The sequence below is a fragment of the Pezoporus wallicus genome, unplaced genomic scaffold, assembly GCF_028554395.1.
Source record: "Pezoporus wallicus isolate ANWC-B61680 ecotype Strahan unplaced genomic scaffold, APGP_CSIRO_Pwel_v1 contig_3817, whole genome shotgun sequence".
NCBI classification, from domain to species: Eukaryota; Metazoa; Chordata; class Aves; order Psittaciformes; family Psittacidae; genus Pezoporus; species Pezoporus wallicus.
Window position 1 is genome coordinate 10,854,780 of NW_026635157.1, and position 21,702 is coordinate 10,876,481.

The 21,702-nt window shown below is 36.4% G+C and overlaps 1 protein-coding gene across 6 annotated transcripts in view; it reads right to left on the reverse strand.

Annotated features, from left to right (window-relative positions):
• The window catches only part of LAMA2 (laminin subunit alpha 2), a 368,416-nt gene that overhangs the window by 152,591 nt on the left and 194,123 nt on the right, over nucleotides 1-21,702 (reverse strand). For all 6 annotated transcript variants that reach the window (XM_057408938.1, XM_057408930.1, XM_057408924.1 and 3 more), the window contains exons 13-16: nucleotides 14,482-14,583; nucleotides 13,705-13,916; nucleotides 7,429-7,540; nucleotides 3,448-3,561 (exon numbers count right to left, since the gene is read on the reverse strand). In XM_057408938.1, the coding sequence (XP_057264921.1) occupies nucleotides 3,448-3,561; nucleotides 7,429-7,540; nucleotides 13,705-13,916; nucleotides 14,482-14,583 (540 nt within the window). The remainder of the gene's footprint in view (nucleotides 1-3,447; nucleotides 3,562-7,428; nucleotides 7,541-13,704; nucleotides 13,917-14,481; nucleotides 14,584-21,702) is intronic.

Consider the following 21,702-nt stretch of genomic DNA (forward strand, 5'->3'; position numbering starts at 1 on the left):
AGTAATGTCTAATTACACTATGATTGTTGCCTAAAAATATGCTTAAGCCTATGAAGTTTTAATTTGATGTTTGTAGGATCAATTATTTTTTGTGTCATAAGTCTGGGTATAAAGATGATCATGATCAACTGTCCCTAACACGCTCAGTACATTATACAGGCTTTCTTTTTATTTCCTTCAAAATATATTTTGTTGCAACACAGTGATAGAATGGTTTTGGTAAAATCAATGCCCTGTTCCACAGATCCATAGGCTTTGTGGCCATGAACAATATGCTTTCAAGTTCCAGATACTGGATCTCAAACTATCTTGAATTCATCAATTTTCTGGACCTCTTTTATTTCCAAACACCATAAAACTTCTCTTAGGCAACCTCTGAGGAAGTAAACCCATGAAATTTATTTTTGACCAGAATTTTATGTACAAATCAAACCTTATTGCCCGAAGACTTTATTGCTGATGCCCCAGAGTGTGTTTTCCACTGAGTCAGCTCTCCCCCCCCAGGGAAGAAACCAAATTAGCATCTTTATGCCCCGTATCAAGGAACCCTAAATTCACACTGAAAACAACTCCTGCTTAGCTGCATATGCAGTTGAGTGTATATGAATATGTAAAGGAACAGTATGAATAGAAGACTAGTGATTAAAATAAAACTTTAATCAGGGAGTACAACTGAGTCCAAGATATTGCCTCGGGCACATTGCTGCCCTTTCTCAGGGTATCTGTCACAGAGACAAGCAGGGAAGCTACTCGTTTAAGCCAACTAAAGAAGGCAAAGGATAAGCCTAGATGCCTATTTTAGTACACTCCCCAGTCACCTAGACCAGACAATGGTATTACAACTTTGGAAGCGTGAATATGTTCTTCTGGCATTTTCAAACTACCATAATGTCAAGATTACATGAACAATTCCCTTTTCTGGTGTTACAAATGCAATCAAGATGTTGCAGAGGCTTCACGTGCTTTTTTACCTGTGGTATAACCTATACTGCACTTAGCTTAGGATCATTTTTTTTTTACTGTGTATATGTAGAGGGGTATATCGTGTATATGAAGAGGGGTGGAGACATTTTGTCGCTTCTGTAATGAACACCTTCTTACAAGGTTTAGATTTACCCAGCCTCCTAAAGCTACTCTAAAAACTTGTGTGTAACACTACAAAAGAGTATTTCTGAATGTTAGAACCTGACCTATGTACCAAAGCAGTTATGTATATCACAATGGTAATGAGAATGACGTATCATGCAGCTCTCTATATGGTTGCTGTGGGGATCAAAGGCCTTGCAGGTTAGTGCAAGATATGCAGTAAAATGAGCTTTTTATAGAGGCTTATATCGCAGCAGATGATTTGAGCTTTTATCATGAGTCAAAAACATATTTCAGCTGCTTTTCAACTACATTTCAAAGCTAAGGAAGAGCAAAAAGAAGTATCATATCAGTAAATTAGGTGCCTAAATTGTCTGTTGTATTACTGAAAAAACACCATGAATAATAATAAGGAGGCCAAAAGGCTGCGTAAACCTCAATAGAAAGACTGTCTTTGATGTGAAACATTTCTCTTTTTCAGCATTCAGACTTCTCTCTCTCTTTTACTTCAAAAGATTTATGATCCAAAGTGAATAGCAGCATTTAATAGCCTGCATAGATACTAACTGATCTAACTTCACTTACAGTGTTTTCAAAGAAAGCTGCAAGAAAATCCAGAACTGATTTTAAGCTCCCTGAACGCCTCTTCTTTATAGCATGCTCTAGGATAAGTTCAGACAGAGCTCATAAAATACAGAGTGCTTGACAGCGCATACAGATTCAAGTACATTTTCAACTGGTTATTTTCCACTTCCTTGTCAGCACTGTCACCTTTACACCAGCTGCCTTGAAACAACAGAAGGGGGAGCTCTACTGTCTCAGTCAGTAGTTCACATCCGCTGAAAAGTGCCGAAACACTACAATATGCAACTACCTGGCCTTTTCTCATACCCAGGCTGGTGCTACAGGCAAAAATGAAGGGAAACTTGTGAAAGGGCTAAAACTGCAAGACAAAGAACCAAGTAACTGCAGACCTCATATCTGGCTATGCACCCCTAAGCAAAATAGTCAATTGTTCTGATATACCTTAAACAGGATTCTCCCTTCCCTTTATTTTCTGTAATTGATTTTATCCCACCCTGATGTTATAGACATTATAGTTAGAGGCTATGGTCGTTAATGTAGTAAATTTTATCTTTGTTGAGAAACACAAATCCATATTACCCTAGTGATAAACATTTTCATTGCATATAATGGAAAGATTCAAAACATGACTGCCATGTCAAACACATTTTTCATCCTAGGCAGTTCTTTCAGCCTTAGAGTATAATTAAATTTAAAATCATTTTAAGCTTCTATTCATGAAAAAGCAATTTGAAAAATTCACTGATCCACACATTAAGGATATCTTGTTTTGCACTGCATTGCAATTAAACATTTTCTATGGGCAAAACAGGAAGAAGAGTGATAATTATAAGTGCCAAATTATATTGAAAAAAGCCTGTGTTTTAATTTTGGATTTTTCCTAGCAGCTTAGAAAACAAGAGGAAACATTTAGAAACATGCACAATACAGAGTCTACTTGAAAATCTGCAGGGAAATGAGAGAATGATATCCCACTAAATTGGCACTAGCTTAAATTCTATTTCTGCAAGACTAATGAAATGAGACACGTTGTTTCAAGCTTCACGCCATGTCAGACAATATAAAACTAAAAATGCCCTTCAGTTAATCAGAGAATTCTACTTAGCATAATTTACCCATTCCAAAAGGCTACTGAATAGGCTGAGAATAGTGGTGTGCTGGTAGGCTTGCTATGGATAATCACAGATTTAACTGCTGAATTAGTAGGTAACGACATAAAATCTCCATAGCTTACAAAAAAAAAACCAACAAACCAACAAACAAAAAAACAAAACCCACCAAACCCAAATCATATGCTTTCATTCTTTTTTAAAGTACAATTTATTGTTTCTTCAAGATTTAGTAGTAATTTAGGTGAAGGAAGCCATTAACAGTATCTTCTTGTCATACTAGAATACAATTTACAAAGTTACTTGCTACATGCTATAAATTGAATATGCTGCAGGAGACATATGGGAAGGGGAGATAAATCTTGAATGGAAGAATACTGCAATATTTGCTGCTTTCTGCATGCCACACCTTGTTGATCCTATTGATCCTATTTCAAAACATAAATCCTATGTAAATAAAAAATTCTTTTTGTTTAACTGTAGAAGCTACCATATCTTGGTATGAGGGTATCCTTAACTTCAGCAACAGTTCAACATAATGATCTTGTCTGTTAATAGCTGCCTTGCTTCTTGAGTATTTCAGGTCTCAGAGGTCCTTAATTCAGTTGCACAGATGTATTGAATTGATGTTGGCCATGTTCATTCAGTTTCCTGTAGTGACACTTACCAGGCACTCTCCTGTGATATCATCACACGATTCTGCATGACCAAAGCATGTACATGGTTCACAGACTCCATCAAAAATTGTGCCATTCACACGCCTGTGTTGAGGCCAGCAAGACTGTAAGATAAATTAGATAAAAAAATTAAACTTTCAATTGAACAAAGAAATGAATGGGATTTAAAAAATATTTTTTTTTAGTTTGATACTTGCACGCACAAAAACATAATTGTCAGACTAATAAATACCATAATTTCTCTAGAAAGCTGTTCTTCCTGGTGCTATGGCTTTGCACTGACCTTAGCCTTATTGGCAGATGTGAGACTAGATGAATCCTTAACTTGAACATTTTTCTGAAATGGTAAAATAAAGCAGAGAAATGAAGAACTGAAATATGATGGCATCAAAGCAAGAGCTACAGATTGAAACATAGCCACAAGACAAAATGCTGAAGGAGAGAGAAAGAGGGAACAAAACCCCAAAACAACAAAAACCTTCTCAGAAGTTCAGCTGCAAAGAGCAATTAAAATACCATTTAGTCTTTCTTGTTTGGAGTCTAATGAAAGACTACTCTGAATTAAAGCACAGGCTAAAACCAAAGCCATCCTTTTATTTACAAATTGTGCTTCTTAAATATAAAGTATAGTCATTTCCCTTTAAGAAATTGCTGTGATCTTTTATTTTTTTCAATGCTAGATTCAGATCAATATTAAATGCATGGACAGTTTTTTCTTAGGAAAGGTGACATCGTACAACTGTGATTCATCAGTGAAAATTTCATCTATTCCATTTCTTCATAATAAGTTGTCAAGCAGCAGACTTTCTTACTATATATCTCACAAATGGCTTTATAGTTTTTGCAAATCATCTTTCTTCAATGAGAATGCTCATGTGATCCAAGGATTTTGCGTAATAAAAGCTTCATGACAGAGTGTTGACCTTCAAAAGCACCTGGCTAATACTAAAAGAAAGTTTTGAGGTGATAGAATACTAAACGTATCATTTAATAAAGAAAACCCCTTCACATACACTTTCAAAAAAGATATCAAGACAATTTTCCTTTATAAAAAGGAAGATGATGTCTCTTTATGTCTTACTCCTGCAAAATGTGAAAGAAATTTGAAGAGGGATTTAAATGATTCTTTAAAAAAAAAAACCCAAAACCTGAAACAATAGCCTTATTTTTAACTTTTTTTTAATTCTTGGTTAGACAGTCCTAACAAACCCTGTAAATACTAAAAATTAAAATTCAGAGCTATAAAATCAAAAAAAAAGAAAAATGGGGTAAAAGAAATTGCCTTTCCCTCTCCTCCTTGTAACATGAGATACAATTGCCTAAGCTTTTTTCTGTATAAATCTATAAACGTTTTCCCTCTTTTGGTGACTATGAAAAGAATGATCTCATGCACATGATCCTGTACAAAGGAAGGCTCCAGAAGTCACTAATTCTAAGGGTTTAGACATAGAATATCAACTGCAAGGCTTAAAACAAAACTGAAATAAAAGATTATAGATTGGGATATTAACAAAAGAAATGAGGTAACATTCAGAGTTGGGAAAGTTCTTGGCCATCATAGTGATGTTAGTCAAACTCAACTTCTTCCACAGAGGAAATAAAAGCATAGATATAAAGGGAACAAATCTGGTGGGGAAGAGTAATCAAATATGAGGATGTTGGCAAATAAAGGCCAGAAGATTCACGTGAGTAGAACAATCAAACTATCACAAATTTGTCCAATTGGTATTTGAAATTTAAAACTTGATCTGCTTTATCTATGCTCATGAAATTCTGTGCTCATTTCTCAGATATACTAACAAAAGAGTAACAATTTGATTTGACTAGAATCTTGTTGAAAATGAATTCCAAATTTGTGTAATGGAACAATCTCACAAGATACAGTATATTTTAAATGGGATTGGTTGTCTCCTGAAGATTGATTGTGCCAAAACATTCATAGCAAGAAAACAAGTAAATAATGGCTTCTTTTAGTGCTGCAGCATCTATGCTAGGTACCAAAACATCATTATGCAGGAAACACACACACACATTAACTTAAATGAAGAAGATAAAATGAAACTGAAAACCTCCACAAAATCAATAAAAATGAAACTCTGCTAGGCTGAAACCGGAAGAAGCAAAGTGTGGGACAAGGACAAAAGTATTCAGAAGACACAAATATAACAATATAGTATTCTAAAGAAATCCATATTTTCAATTTATTTTTCCATACTTTCTCAACTGCTAGTTTGTCTGGAAATCTAAAACTTCACTGTTTGGTGGGGGTTTTTTGGTTTTTGTTGTTGTTTTTTTTTTTTGCTTGTCCTTGTTACTCAGAACACCAAAATATGTCCCTATTTTTTCTATCAAATGTAACTGTTCAATGCATATCATGCTACAACACTCCTGAGAAACTAATTTAGTGAATAAAGACATGGAAACTATAACTTTTAACTCTATCATTGTTATTGTAAGATAGGCCAATATATAGCTGCTCAAAATGCTTTGAAATTCAATGAGGGGAAGCAGGAAAAGTGTGTTCACGAAGAAGTCTATCACCTTCAGTCTTGGGAGCAAAACCCACGTACAGGTAAGGACTACGATATGGTGTCTGCAGTTAGCACTTAGCCGCAGCAGGAATCAAAGAATGTCTGTGACCACTAATGTGCATAGAGACTTCAAATTTGCACCTATCTATAGATGTACTTTCTATTGTGGAATATGATCTGAAGTATATATCAAATTTCAGGGACTATTTTGAATTGGAGAAAAGGTTTAGCCTTGAAGGACACAATGTTGGACGGAGAATTTCGGCAACACCATGACAGGAATTCTACCCAAGTCCTTCAGCTTCTACAACAAAAATAGATACTGAAACATCTGCTATTAGCGCCTTTCCAACTGCTGTCTAGGAAATCACACATAAATGTGAATTGAGAGAAAAAATGGACAAGTAAAATAAAGTGTGAAGCACAATGACACTTCATGAAGCTTTTTAATTCAGATAATTGAACAGACAGACAATGGTCAGACTTCAAAATTTTTTCTCAGTGAAGGTAGGCAATGCTCTTCTCCAGTTTCTTTTCTGTCTGTACCATTTTGGAAGTGATAGGAATATCCATTAATTCCTTCAGGCCTTCTTTCTACATTAGTTTATCTAGCTCCAGCAACAAGAAACCACACTTGGCATGAAAGTAGACTCTAAAGCCCTAAATATCACATACAAGCATGGAAAAAATTAAAGAAAAAGAGAGTTGACAAGCAAATGCCTAGAGTGCCTGTGTAAATGGCATACTGTTTGTAGTTTTGTGAAGCAGAGCATCTTGGTGTTTGAAACTATTTCCTTAAAGGCAAAGCTTTTGAAAAATTTTTTGTTGGCTTCTATTTACCTCAAGCTGTGCCCATGTGAGCTAGTTAATCATATGTACACTTGTATGAACACATTCTGTGTGAACTAATGAATTTGTTATGAAAATGGGTATTTTCTGAGCATGTGTGTATGTTATTATCTGTAACAGAACCGAAGTGAAACAATCCTCACAAGAACACACACAGTCCTCAAAGACTCCAAGGCAAATGGCAAAGCCCTAAGAAAACAAAAGATGAAACCCAACCACATTAACTCAGACAATTTCATCTGGTTTTATTGTGCACAGGTGAGATAAGTGTCATTTTCCTTCTAAATGTGATAGTTTCGTGCATATGTAATATCAATCAGCTGAAGAGTACAAATGCGTTCATTTTCTATTTATTATGAGAAATGTCTTTTCATAACTTGGAAATCACCAGAGAAAAAAATCACTTCAGATTTCAAATATCATCGAATATAGTGAACCACCACCTAGAAGAAAGGTAACTAAACAACCCATACCAAATTCCTAATAGGAATGGACAGCTCTTTTGCTATTTTTTACCAACACGGGGCCACTGGTTGCTTACAACTATCACAATGCCAGCACAATTGATCTAGACTACATCATGATACTCACCTCACATGAGGTACCATCATACCCTGGGGGACAGTCACATAACTCCACTGCAGATGCCACCTTTGTCCCAGCTGAAGTGTGATCAGCAGCTTCAATGCTAACACTCCTTAGCCTGGATGTAACAGAAATGGAACAGTTAAAACAGCAAATCAGGTGGAAGTAGCTGTGCTGCTCGATGCAACAAACAGAATATTTACTGTGACATTCAGTGGCTTGTTTCTGTTTTCCTATTTCAAAAATAAGATTTTAATATTCATCTATTTCTTCCTAAACTACACATCTGTAGGCTTGTTACTACTTTTGTCAATCATGTGAGGGAGACTCTGGTCAGAAACATATTGATAAAAATAGATTTTAAAAGTCTCACAGTACTGTACCAGTAGATGGAAGGCTATTCCTGGCCTGCAAGCCATATGAGCCAACTTGCATTGCAGCCATAGACGTAGCAAATTTGACACTAAGCAGTGTTTTCAAAATTTATAAACCATTACTTGAGCTTTCTAAAATATTACATTACAGGGTTTTTGTTATAGGATATTTTTATTCTGGAGATCTGACCTCAGAAAAAGATTTCAGGTCTGTCCAGGAGGACGAAGTATTTTGTGTATGAAAGAAAAATGTCTGTATGATAAACAAAAATGAGATTCTCTACCATATACCCTGGTTTCCCCAATGACAGAGAAGACAGAGTTGAAGAATTTTCTGTTCCATGCACAATTGCCCTTAAAAAGTAAATGCTAGACACAGGAGCTGTTTAGCCAAACAATGAACATGATTTTTATTTTGAAAAAATACAAGTACGATGAGAAAGACAACAAAAGTCCTTTGATAATCTTATGGGTAATATGTGAAACAGATGTAGTTTACCGCGACAGTTTCCATTTGGGGAAATAAATTGGGATTTGAGGGTTTAATTCTCATAAGAACTCAGTAAGGCATGACAGAGTCTCAGCAACTTCTATTTTCACACACCAATCTCAATAGAGTGTTTGATTACTAGAAATACCTAAAAAGCTTATTTTTGCAGTCTTTTTGAGCAGAAAATACCTTTCTATCATGACACATATTTTGTTAAAAAATAATTTTCTTTGGAAAATGTAAACCAAACTTTTTCCTCCAAGTCATTTATCTTTTAGCTGCCAAAAAATCCTGATAATTATTTGGATGACCTTGGATAAGAAAATGTCCAAGAAAAATATTTTGTTGCTACTGCAGCAGCTGTAGGAAAGGTTAAGACAGGATATTTTCCCACTCAATTTTATGACTACTCTCAATAAGATAGACATGAAAGGTAAGGGGGAAAAAAGAAAGATTTCTGAAATTAGGATAGGAGCTTCAGAATAACAGAAATTTTACCATCATTGGGGATATGACTGGACTTTGGAGGGACTACCATTGCAGATTATGCAGTCAGAAAAAGGAATCAAATTTCGTGATAGCAGGACGTCTGTAAAAGTTTCTTCAAACTATTGTAAAAGAAGGATGCATGTTTCTATCCAGATCTTTAATAAGATCTCGCTTTTCATTATTTTCCCTTTGCTTCATTGCTTAAGCTTATTTTGCAATCATACTTTTGAGTTTTCCTTACAATAAGATAACCAGTCTCTAGGATATTAAATATCAAATGGTGATGGCTTTAACCATAAAAAAAAAAATAAAAAATCTAACAATTTAAGGAGAAAAAATCTGTAAATTAAGAAACAAATTACTAGTAAAAGGCCAAGGTTTATTTATCCTTTGAACTACAGCTAGTTCCCTCTCAGCACAGATCTTGGAACAAAAAGAAGCACTAACACACAGAAACAATCCTCTCAGTATTATCCCACATTTGTATGCTGAATTGTTCCAATTTTCATTACGTTCTGCTATTTGCTAAATGGGATTTTAATGCATTTAACAGTTTTTTGCATTAACAGTTACTCAGTGATGAAAGCTGCAGTGATTTTTTTTTTCTCTCATTTTGGTGCTGCAATTTTGATTCCTCGATGCCATTCTGGATTCCCTAAAATACATAATGCTGGCAGTAATGGGGCACGGGATCCTGGGTATGCATGAACAATTTGAGATTCAACATTGAGACCAAATATGTAAGCCGACTGTTACTGTCAGCAAGCAACTGCTGACTTCTTAAAACAAACAAGATTAAAAGGGAAGGGGACGTTTCAGGCAGCATCAGCATAGTTTACTGTCTGCTATGCCAGGCATCTGAATCACATCAGCTACATAAGGCACATGAGGTACTGACCCAATCATTGCTCATTTGTCTTGAAGCCAATTCTGCATATTGGCCTTTTCTCCCCTCTTTTTTCTTGTATCTAGCACTGATCCTATATGTGGTTGTAAGCGATCAATTACCTTTAGCACCACAATTTCCAATGCCCATGTGAGTGCCTATCATATTTATCAACAGAGGACACTCTGAATATTAAACTGAAGAAACAGTGCTACTAAACTTTCTTTGGAGCACAAACTAACAATGTTAGATTAAACAAAATAATAAGAGAGCTGTCTTTTCCTGTCCTGCTGCTTTTACTACAGATGGACTTGACTGCAACAGTTTGGAAGATCTGTCAAGTTAGAGTAGGCTCTAGATTTAAACCCAGAAGCTGCATCCACTTTCAAACTGATTGCATTTCTGTGTTCTCATTTTTTATCCTACTTGATTACCTAAATGAAAGCTCATTCATTTGAGGAAGCTTCCTAATTATGCAATAACAACTTCCTAATAGAGCAATAACAACATTATAAGCTTAAAATGACCCTAAAAATGTGCTAAAAAATATGCTCAAGTAAAACTCACCATATCTGCATTAATATTGTTTAGTAACTACTTGAAAGTGTTACTGATTAAGTAATGTTTCTACTAGGTTAAACTAAGTGAAAAATACAATCTTTAGTTTAAAGTTCTTGCTAACTGGAGACAAATCCATTGAAATTTTTTCTTTCTACATAACTGCAAAAAAGTTGCTTAATCTTACAATGCCTCCATTCTGGCCCCTTCTCAAGCAAAGATTATAATAGCACCCTTGGAAATCCTTACACATGTGGTCTTATTATCCATTTTGAAAACTTTCAGTATTTAAATGAACAGGTTGCTTAATATAGCGATCTCTAATTAGTATGTTGCATAATTCTGCTGATGCTTTGAGGCAGAAATTGTCATTCATGGAGGATCTAATAACCCTGTAAAATTTCCATCTCTCTGCTAGACCCTCCTTACTCTCTCAGAGGAATATTCAGCTGTTCACCACACATACCTGTTTAAAAGACAATGAAAACCTTTTAGTTCATATCTACTTATTTACTAAAGCTTATATCTATACTGTTTGTTTGGCAAAAATGTCTTCCTTTGGAGCCTATCAACCGTAGTCCTTAATCAGCCCAAGATGTCACAAAGAATATCTTCTTCATTGGGTCTGAACACTTTCCCTGCAGTACTAAAAGGGCAGAATACAGAGAAAAGAGTTGTTTTGCATGATCTTAGAGTTATGAGTACAGCTTTGCACCTAGTGTGTTTTAGCATGAATGAAAGTCAAAGAGAATATTAAAAAGTCAGTGCTGAGCTATATGCTGAAAATCACCAGAATGCCTACAACAACAGATCATAAACTGGGCTGGATGTCAGTAGATGCTACTGTTGCTACATGATGTGATTGGGAGCATGCACTGTTCTGGGAAGACAGCTCCACCCAGTAAATCCCACACTGATGGGTGAAACTACAATTCCTCCAATCAATTCAAAGATGAAAAATCTAACTCATTTAATTGTGATTGGAATTTCACATCCTCTCTTCTGTTTCACTACACTGCAATGAGCACCCTGAAAGCACTCACTAAAGTGTGTGTACTTTATAGCAAACTATTTTCAGAGACTTCTGGACATGCTGATGGTAATCACAGTAACACAGTAACTGTTGCGTTCCTCTCTGTTAGACAGTTAGAGATGTACCAGTAATATAAAACTATTTCTAGCAAAAAAGGCACTCTTCAAAATTTCTTCAGTCCCTTCTGCACATCCCTTTTAAAATCATTGCCTTTAAGGGACCAACCTTCATAACTGTAATGTCACTACATCTAGAAGATGGTGGATACTAACCTGCAAAGCATAAATTATATGTTAATTTCAGAGCTCTTCTTGAAGAATATTTCCAAAACCTTATTTTTGGAAGGTGATCTATAACACACCAGTAAAATGTTTCAAAGGCTGAACCTGAACAACTCTATAAAACAGTGAGGCACCACACATGGCCAAATGGCCAAAGCAGTAATCTGGGATGTAGGCAGTAGTGCAGTCTTCCAAACACATCACTGACAGGTCTGCCCCTTCGTACAAGGCATAAACCATATACTGCCAGTTCTACATGTGTGTGCTGACCTAAGCTCTGTGCTGTTGCCCAGAGACGATGTGCTCTGTCCTACCCCTGCTGTTCCACAGTAGAGGCAAGCTGTAGCTGGTATATGTCCAGCAACATACTTCCCTTCACAGATTTCAACTACCTGGTCAAAGTGGGTTTTGTAGGAAAGCTCCCCTTCTCATTCTAGTGCAAATGTCAGTACACAAACATATGTAAACTACTGATAACTGAAGTCTGCATTTCCCATAATACTTAGTGAGACCTTTGGCCCAAAGAAAGTCAATCACACATATCTCCTTTAAAAGAGCACTGCATAAAAGCTCTTATGGTTCACCCCAGAATTGCTCCTGTACTCCTCCGAAAATTCTGGCTAACGTTTGTTGGTTTTTTGTTTGGCTGTTTGGGTAGGTTTTTTTAAATTTATTTGAATGAAAATGAAGTGGAGGAACTGCACTCATTGACCTCCCACTGTTTTCAGCTGAAAGCCGTGGAATAAGTTTCTCACAGGCTGCTTGTAGCGCATAAGAGATGACCTCTGGCCTGGTGGTTTGACTCTCCTCTAACACTAGGGTGGGAAGGGGATGGCCATGAAAGGTTTTCAAACTGGATGCAAGGAGATGTAAGATAGATCACCAAATGAGCAAATTAGGAAACTGTTTAGCTCACACTCAAGCTAGTTTTGATTCGCAAACTTATTTACAGAGAGGTAATACGTTTTACAGAGAGGTAATACATATAAATTAATAGCTGAAGAGAAAGGGGCTGAAGAAACATGACTTCTTTAGAACAGATAAAATATACACTGCTAAAGCTCAAATCAGAAAACTGCATGTTGTTGACACAACCTGCCTTTCAATCAGGATACGTTGAATACCTAAGTATTCAAATGATGGTTGGATTGTTTAAGAAATTGTACAGCAGTAAAAACTGTACCTATGCTCTAAGCAAATAATCATTAACGTGTTATCAGCTCCCTGCATTCTAAATGGCTTATGCTACTGTATTAAGAGATGTATAGGTTAGATAGCATTTCAGATTTTATGCCTTGTGAGTAGAAAACTACTATGCTACCAATTCCATTGCATATTTAAAAGATATTATTTCTGATACCTAACTATTAATGTATAGATTGAGTGCAATCATACAGTATCAGGGGAGAGGCTGTCTTCTAGCCCACCTGGAGTATTTGTTTATGCACCTTGAAAATTTTTAAATGCAAGATAAGCTTTGCAGGTTCAACCATTCTGCAGCCACTGCGACAGAACCATTGTGTCATCTTATATAACTTGTCTTTCATTTTATCAAAAGACTAACAAGAGTTCACATGAAATCAGCGGTTTTAGGCATTTCAGGCAGCAACCTGACATAAATCAGAGGAACAGCTTTGAGATTAGTCAGTTCTGTGTGTGGTACTGATTAAAAATATAGAAAACTCCCCTCAAGCCACCTTTCCAGCTTAGAGACTTAGGATATTATTCTGTTAATATTATTCTGTTAATGTATTATTCTGTTAATGATCCAATGTTAATGTATGCTCATTAACTGGGGAAACTAATAAGTAAGCAATATATCAATATATCATCTCTTACTTCAACATATCAACTGTACTCCATGATTTACCATATATATGGGAATTAAAGTATTCACAAGATAAACTTGTTTATAGAACTGTCATTCATGCCTTAATAATCCATGTGATTTCATTTCCTTACAAGGATGTTTCTTTCTGTTGCCTCTCCTCCTCCTGCCTATCCAAAATTTAAAAAAATAATAACAAATGTTTGAAAATGTAAATGAATACTGTGTATTTCACGATAATAAATTAGCGTGTTTAAAATTACATCAACTTAGTTCTATGAGGAGAGAAATTATTTTGAGAAGCTGCCTGTATGTAGCAAATGGACACTTTTTCCACATTCACCTGTAGATGGCATTCATCCCATTGCTGTATGTGGCTCTTATGAGGATCCTCTTTACATTTGCAAGTAGAGTCATGAACTCCCTCCTGCTGACTGGAACATCAGTGCCATACACAGAGAAAGATTCTGGTTTCAGCACAATTTCTTCAGTGTGCTCTTCAGAAGGCTGCAGGTGAATGCCCCCTTTTGGAGTGCTGATTCTCAAGTCATGTCCCTAGATACAGACATGAGAGAGAGACATTTAAATATGAAAAAAAGTCAGGAAAAAATCTCCATCTGTAGCCAGTTGGGGTACAGGATTTATTGAATAATATATTTTACAAGAATAATAAATATCAGTAATAACATTCACCTTTCATACCACTGAAATGGGCTTGCCTGATAAAGTTGAAAGTGCAAAAGAAAGTTTTTCAGCCAGAACCTAGTGTCATGGCGTTGCATAGGCAAAAGCAAATTCTTACAATCTTAGCTGCACAAGAACAAGTCTGCTGAAAGAATGTGAAACAGTTACCTCAAATAACCAATTATTTTATTTCTTTATTCCTCCTGATAAACAAGAAGAATATAGTTTTGTAAGCTACCACAATATTCCCAGAGGCTCCTTGAATTACTGAAGGTTGCAGTTCTCTGAAGTGTATCCATTTTCTGATACTATAAACTAACTGAAAGTATGTGTACCCTGCTGTTTTGTGTCCTCAAACACCAGGCTTCATGCTGAACATCTAAAGACATAAGTAATTTTTTTATTTTTTTGGTAGTTGAAAATACAATCACTTTACCTCTATGATGACATCAGACTGAACCATCAATTGAACTGTCTCTTCTTCCTTTGTGAAGTCATAAAATACTGTAAATTTCAGATGCCCGCCAGCAGCTGCCACCTGGGGAGAAAAAAGAAAAACTTATTTAAAGGAAAGAAAACATGCCTTAACATTTGGGGCCAGTTTTCTCCAGCATCAGGATTTCCCAGAAATAGAATTCCAGTGTTGCAAAACCATATGCAGATATGTGAGGATTACAGATCTATGGACTATTCCCTTCTTGCTCAATCATCTAGAAATCACACGTAGTCATTTTTCTTCTATGCTTTTCAAAGGCTGAAAATTCCTTAAACACAGAGGCTAACAAAGCAATCACAATCAGACAAACTATAGTTTAGAGAGAGCAACCAGAACAGATCAGGCACTTCTAAAATATAAACAACAGCGAACACTAGCGAAAAGGTGTAGGATTGACTAGTCCAGAAAAAGGAATGCTAAGAGAAAACAGCAAATAGTCTACCAAAACATAAGACTGGAAAAAATGAAATGACCGTTTTTATTTTCCTGTGGCAGTTGCAGGGAAGGCATGAAGAAGATTCAGGTTGAGTACACAGAAAGCTCTCTGACACTAGGGATGGCCAAAACAATATCAAGCTACCTGAAAATGCTGTTGAATTCCTCTGTTAAATGTTTAACAGGAGTTCAAACATATCAGAGATATGATGGCTAAGAGTCGGAATATGACTAAGAAGTCTCTTGAGATCTCTGCTAGCCACAGCCATCTGAGTTTCATGGTTGCAGCTGGCAAGATTTGTATATCACCAACAGGATCACACACTAAAGTCAAGGTCCCCAGATGGCACATACTGGAGAGAGCACCCGCTAGTTCAGAATACGTATTTACGTTGTGTATTCACCAATGTAGATTAGATTAGAAGAAAAACCCAACAAACTTCTATAAAACAGAAAGTACTACTTCCTTCTGCTATTGTTCACAAATATAATTTCTTTCCTCTGTATATTTAAAGTACAAGTTCGCTCATAGGCAAAGAATTCAGAGGTCAATCCATGTGCTGCATGAACAATTATGTCTTATCTAGGGAAAAAAAAAACAATTTTTCACTGATTTTTGAATACAAGTGTGATACAGAAGTTGGGCACCTGTAAGATGCCTTCATTTTAATGTTGTTCTCTATATCACCCAAAGATTCAGAGCTCTGCCTCAAGGATTCTCATCCGAGGCCATAGCAATACCAAAGAAAACAGATCATAAAAGTTTGCCTTGCTGGTGACAAAGGCACGTATTGCTGAGGCAAGAACAGCTGAATAAAAATGTCAAGGAAGTTCCACAGAATCTTCTTTGCCTCTGCCTCTGTTTTCTGATTAATACATCAAATATTTCTTCCTGGCTCAGAAGGCAAAATCTATGTTTTCAAGCAAAGTCACAGACTTCCTAAGAAAAACAAGTATAGGAGAGAGAAATCACACTTGTGTTAAGTCTAATCTACCAAGTTTCTGGCAGATGGTTAATTTTATGGTTAACTGTACTTGTACTATTGTGTTACATGTTGTTAAAACATAGAACCAGAGAGCAGACAAGACTGGCTATGACATCCTGACAGTTGCATTCTGGGTCAGCTAAAACCCTCTGAAGCAGAAGAGATGGCTCCTATCCTGTGAACAAAACCACCCGTACTCAACAGGAAGAAAGCTGGAAGGTAGGATGAAATACTCAGTACTACCTTGTGTAAAGTATGCTTTGATTTCATGCCTGCACACTAAAATCAAGTGATTGTAAGACAAGTGATAGTAAGCCACAAATATTTACAGCATTGAAAACAGACAGAATTGCTACAAATATCTGCAAAGCCACAGATGAGGAAAGGTTTCATCTCTTCACATGGAAATCAAATGTTAGGAGTCTTTGTCTTCCACCACTTAGTCAGTCTGCTGTCAATGCTTTTCTGAGGCAAGCCATCAGGATCTATCCTGCTAATGTCACTGAAGAGTACCTCTTTCTTATACAGCTTTTATAACCCATCTTATTCTTGAATCGCTTAGTGTTTCACACTTGCCCTCTCCAATGACTCTTGTAAATATGCCTGTAAAGTTTTAGTAGCTACTCCACTATACTGGAGGCTGCCTCATTTCTTCTGAACAACAGCTCCCAGATATAACTTTAGAAGAGCTAACTCCCCTAAACACAGTGCTGTTTACAATCCCTTATCTCATTAAGCAGTAAAATGCTCTTTTGTCATCTAGGAAGAGACCCAATTTGTAACTTAAGCATCTATAGTTGCCCATTTGTGAATTAGATGACCATGACCCTCCTAAGTGGAAGTCAGATGGAATATACTGGAGCATCTGATACGGCACCATGGGGCTACATGTATACAACTGAAAGAAGTCCTTTGTATAGTCAACTGAATCTAGAGAGTGTCTGGTCTATGGTTTCCTCCCTGATGGATGACTTTCAAATCACTTCACTTCATATTTATATTTATATTTTAAAAATAAATTGGGAGACACAGATTTCACAAATTGATAAAGTATTACACAGAAAGTGTATAACTGAAGGCCTAATCCAAGAGAACATGACACCTTCAAAAGCAAAAATATATTACCATATTAAACTGGATTTAGACTAATACTCATAAAGCAGACTTCAGAAATTAGTGAAATAAAAAGCATCAGCAAATATCAAGAAGTTGGACAATCTTTTCCTTCTTCACTATTAGGGGTTCCAGCAGATATATAGTCACCAACGCACTGTATTAGAGAGATAAGCATTACAGAGAGAGTTAATACTTTTATTACACTAATATAGCTGCAATACAGCTATAGAAAGCTGACATGCTTTCAGAAACATGAACACTGCTTGCTATTACATTATTGTATACACAGACATACAATTAGAACTATATCAAGTGAACAAATGCTACCAGAAAAAGAAAGAAAAAAAGGAAAAAGAAAAGTCTATAAACTTGAAGGGGTGAAACATTTCTTTAGAGAAAGCTAATAAACATGCTGCTGAATATGAAACCAAGGAATCTCACAGCAAGCTACTGATAGCAGTGCAAGGTTCTTAGAGATAATAATATTCTCCTATACCAGAAGACATGCCCAAAATGAAAAAAAAATGCCTGTTCATTTCCTGATGTGCCTATGAACTTTTTTTTTGCTTGCTATTATAATTATAAAAAAACCCCAGAGATGCTCACTCAGTTTTACAGCGGCTCTGTCATATTCTTGGTGGCAATATCTACTCCTAGATACAGTACTTAAACGCAATGAATTCATACTAGACACAGTTTAACATTCCCTTCTAGCCTTCTTGAATTTCTATGAAATAGAGCTGCAATAAAATGTTGAAGTTTATTTGGATTCTTTCATCTCCACAAACTCTCTAGGTACACAATTAATTTACGACAGATTTCAGCAAAGAGATATCTGCCACCAGAACATGCGCACTAACTACATGAAGGAAATTGTTTAGAAAAAAAAAAAAATCAGATTGCTCCCAGTTCAGTAGTGCTGACTAATTTAGTCCATAATAGATTGGCACCTCTGCAGTTGTGATATGATTTGACAAGGTACTGAACAATGTACCATCTTAACCGACAGCTAAAGACCTTTAGGATCAAGTCCAACCATTATTCCAGAACTGCCAAGACCACCACTAAACCGTATCACTAAGGGCCTCATCTACATGTTTCTAGAACACTTCCTGGAATGGTGATTCCACCATTTCCTTTAGAAGCCTGTTCCAATGCCTGATAACCCTTTCAGTGATTTTTCCTAATATCGAATCTAAACCTCCCTTGGCAGAGCTTGAGGCTGCTACCTCTTGTCCTATCACTTGTTACTTGGGAGAATAGACTGACCCCCATCTCATTACAACCTCCTTTCAGGTAGTTGTAGAGGGTGATCAGGACCCCCCTAAGCCTTCTCTTCTTCAGACTAAACAACTCCAGTTACCCCAGCTGTTCCTCGTAAGACTTGCTCTCCAGACCCTTCACTAGCTTTGTTGTGCTTTTCTGGACCCACTTGAGCTCCTCGATGTCCTTCTTGTAGTGAGGGGCCCAGAATTGAACACAGGATTCAAGGTGTGGCTTCACCAGTGCCCAGTACAGGGGGATGATCACTTCCCTAGTCCTGCTGGCCACACTATTTCTGACACAGGCCAGGATGCTGTTAGCCTTCTTGGCTGCCTGGACACACTGCAGGGCACACTGCTGGTTCATGTCCAGTCAGACATCAATCAGCACAACACAAGTATGTAAGTGTTCCTCTAGCCACCCACTCAGTGTAGACAGGAATTTCTGCTTTTCCTAACTTAATTTACTTATGTTGAGGAAAATATTCCATTGTTAATACAGTTTTCATCTGGATTATTATCTTGTTTACAAAAAAATTACTGGTGTAAATTTATGGTATTTAATCAGGCTTTGTTGATCCAATCTTCATGCTGCTTGCAGAGTGAGGAAAGGCAGGGACTAGAAAAGAATTCCAATAGAATCATCACCAAGAAAACATCAAACTTTTATTCATTTAATAGTAGGACTCAGTAAAGAACGCATGTTTTAGTTCTACTCAAGATCCAATTAGAGATTAAATAGACTCTTCTCTCTTAGACAGACTTGAATTTAGATAGAATATAAAAGCTCTTCTGAAGCATTATGGTAATATTTAAGATAAAGCAGGGAGCAGAATAATCCTGTTCCATCTGCATGACAGTTTAGTTCTGGCTAGCTTTAAAAATTGAGTTTTCTTCATATGGAAGTTAATTTTTTCCCCTGAGAGAATGGGCTTTTCCCCCTAACTTTATATCACCTGGAGTTCCTCCAACTCTGTCCCAGATAGTTCAGAATCCTAGTTTCCCTGCTTAAGTATACTCAAAATTCTTCAATATAAATTGTATAAATTGATGCTACATTTTACTTAAATTCACTTATTCAGAATACTGCTTCCAGTTAAGTTAACTGAACATGGAGGGAATAAGCTTATAAAGTAGCCTGACTACTATATCTCTCGGTTCAGTTGCTTTCTGTGAGTGTTTTTCTACAACACTGAATCACTCAAAAGGGGAAGCTAAGCATCTCAAAGCATTTACTGTCATCTCCAGTCTCTTGAAAAAGACCACTGTGATAAACAAGATTTCCAAGTCATTCATGTCTGGAATCTTATTGAGAATGTTATGACACAGCCTCTTTAATTTTCAGTATTTTCCCTGCTGATCATATGTACAGAATTGAATCAAAAGTTTTACTCAACCTAGGCACTCATTTGATCACAGAATACCTTCCAATGTCTAAGCTATACGCTAAGAAATCAAAGAGCAAGATATAAAGCACACCAATACGACAACATTTATTTGCTCTACCTCAAATGACCTTTATGGAAAACTAAAAAAAAAAAAAATATCCTTAAAAACTCATTGTGTAAGATCTTCTTCCTTTATACACTGGATAATGAAACAACATATTCACAATAAATCTCAGTACGTTACAGTTTCCCAGCAGTGAAAAGAACCATCAAATCTGTAGCTTCAACTTTTTTCCCCTTAATCAGAAAGTTTTCAGATTAAGAGAAAACACCAGTTCACAGAGCAAGCACAACTGATAAGCAGCGATCAAACCTGCCAACTTATACTACATATGTACCTTGACCATGTCTCTTTCATACACTGTATACCAATATTTGAGCAACTGGGATCCCTTCCAAAACGTCCATACCTAGAAGTGCTCACCATTCCTGCAGGTGATCAAGGCCAGGTTGGATGGGGCTTCGAGCAACCTGGTCTAGTGTGAAGTGTCCCTGCCCATGGCAGGGGGTTGGAACTAGATGGTCTTTAAGGTCTCTTCCAACCCAAACCATTTTATGATTCAACGAACACAGATTTAGCTATAGCAAAGTCTTACTGTACATTGCATCTGGTCACCAGGCAGCAGAGAGAATACCCCGGCACCTATCAGTGAAACACTATGTGTTCAGATTCAAACATAGAAAACAGAAACATGAGTGAGAAAAGAATATCAAAAGGGGAAGTCATTAAATTCTAGTATCTCCTTAATCATCCCTTAATTGTCCTGCTGCCTTTTCTGTCTTGGTCTAGAAGATCTGAGGCATAATTTTTGGAAAGTGGTTGATAAGCCTTGCCATCCTGAGCATGACAATCTGACGCTTATTTCCAGGCCCTTCATACTTAAAATAGCTTGTCACACACAGTGTAGACCGATTAAAATCTCACACAATTCTTTTAATTCAATGTAACTACTACACATATAGTGTGTATATACATATATACACATTATATATATACACACTATACTATAATATATATGTGTGTATATATATATATGCTGGTCTACTATAACAAGAAACATATACATGGAAAATCTTAAAGAATTCAATAGTAGCTTCTTATTTGTGGATTTTCTAAATTATACCCAGAAACTCAGCCCAGTCTCACTGCTACTGGGATACGGTATCAACATTATCATTTCCTAACCCTGTTTCTCTTCCTCCTTGGATGAAGTAGACCGCATTATTTGGAAGCAAAGAAAAAGCAGATGTCTAAGTAAAATGCACAATTCATTGTGTTTAATACATAATATCACAACATTAAGTGATATAAGGAGATTCTAAAAGGAAAAATAGTACAAATCTCAGTTCCTAAGAAGATGGGAACTGAAGCATATCAGCTGTCCTGTAAGCCCTGTGCTGCAACTCCTACTTATGTCATGTAGTTGCTCTTTCTGAACTTAGCACTGAAAAAATTAATGGAATCAGTAACTGATTACAAATCTGCACAATAAGATTATATTCTGCTTCCTGAAATGTACTTATGAATTTAGACATTTACTCTACAAATTCTCAAATTTCTATCATCATTCCCAGTTGTCATTTCCTCTCACTGGAGAACAGAACGGAACTGTCTGGCCAACCATTCCTGAAGTATAAAATCTAATTTGCTAATGATAAGCCTTTACAAAATTTAGAATATATAATTACCTTGTTATAGTTACTTAACCACACAGTTAGTATGCTTATTCACTTCCTCCTTTGCTTTCCATATGATCAGACTCCTTCCGTCACTGTGCCTTTTCAACCACTGTTCCCCAAGCTGCTGTAACTAGATCAAGGACTGGAAAATATAAAGTAGGGTACATATTCTTCCAGTAGTGATGTGGTAACAGTAATTCATGTACAATTATTGCCCATACCTATTACTCCGGT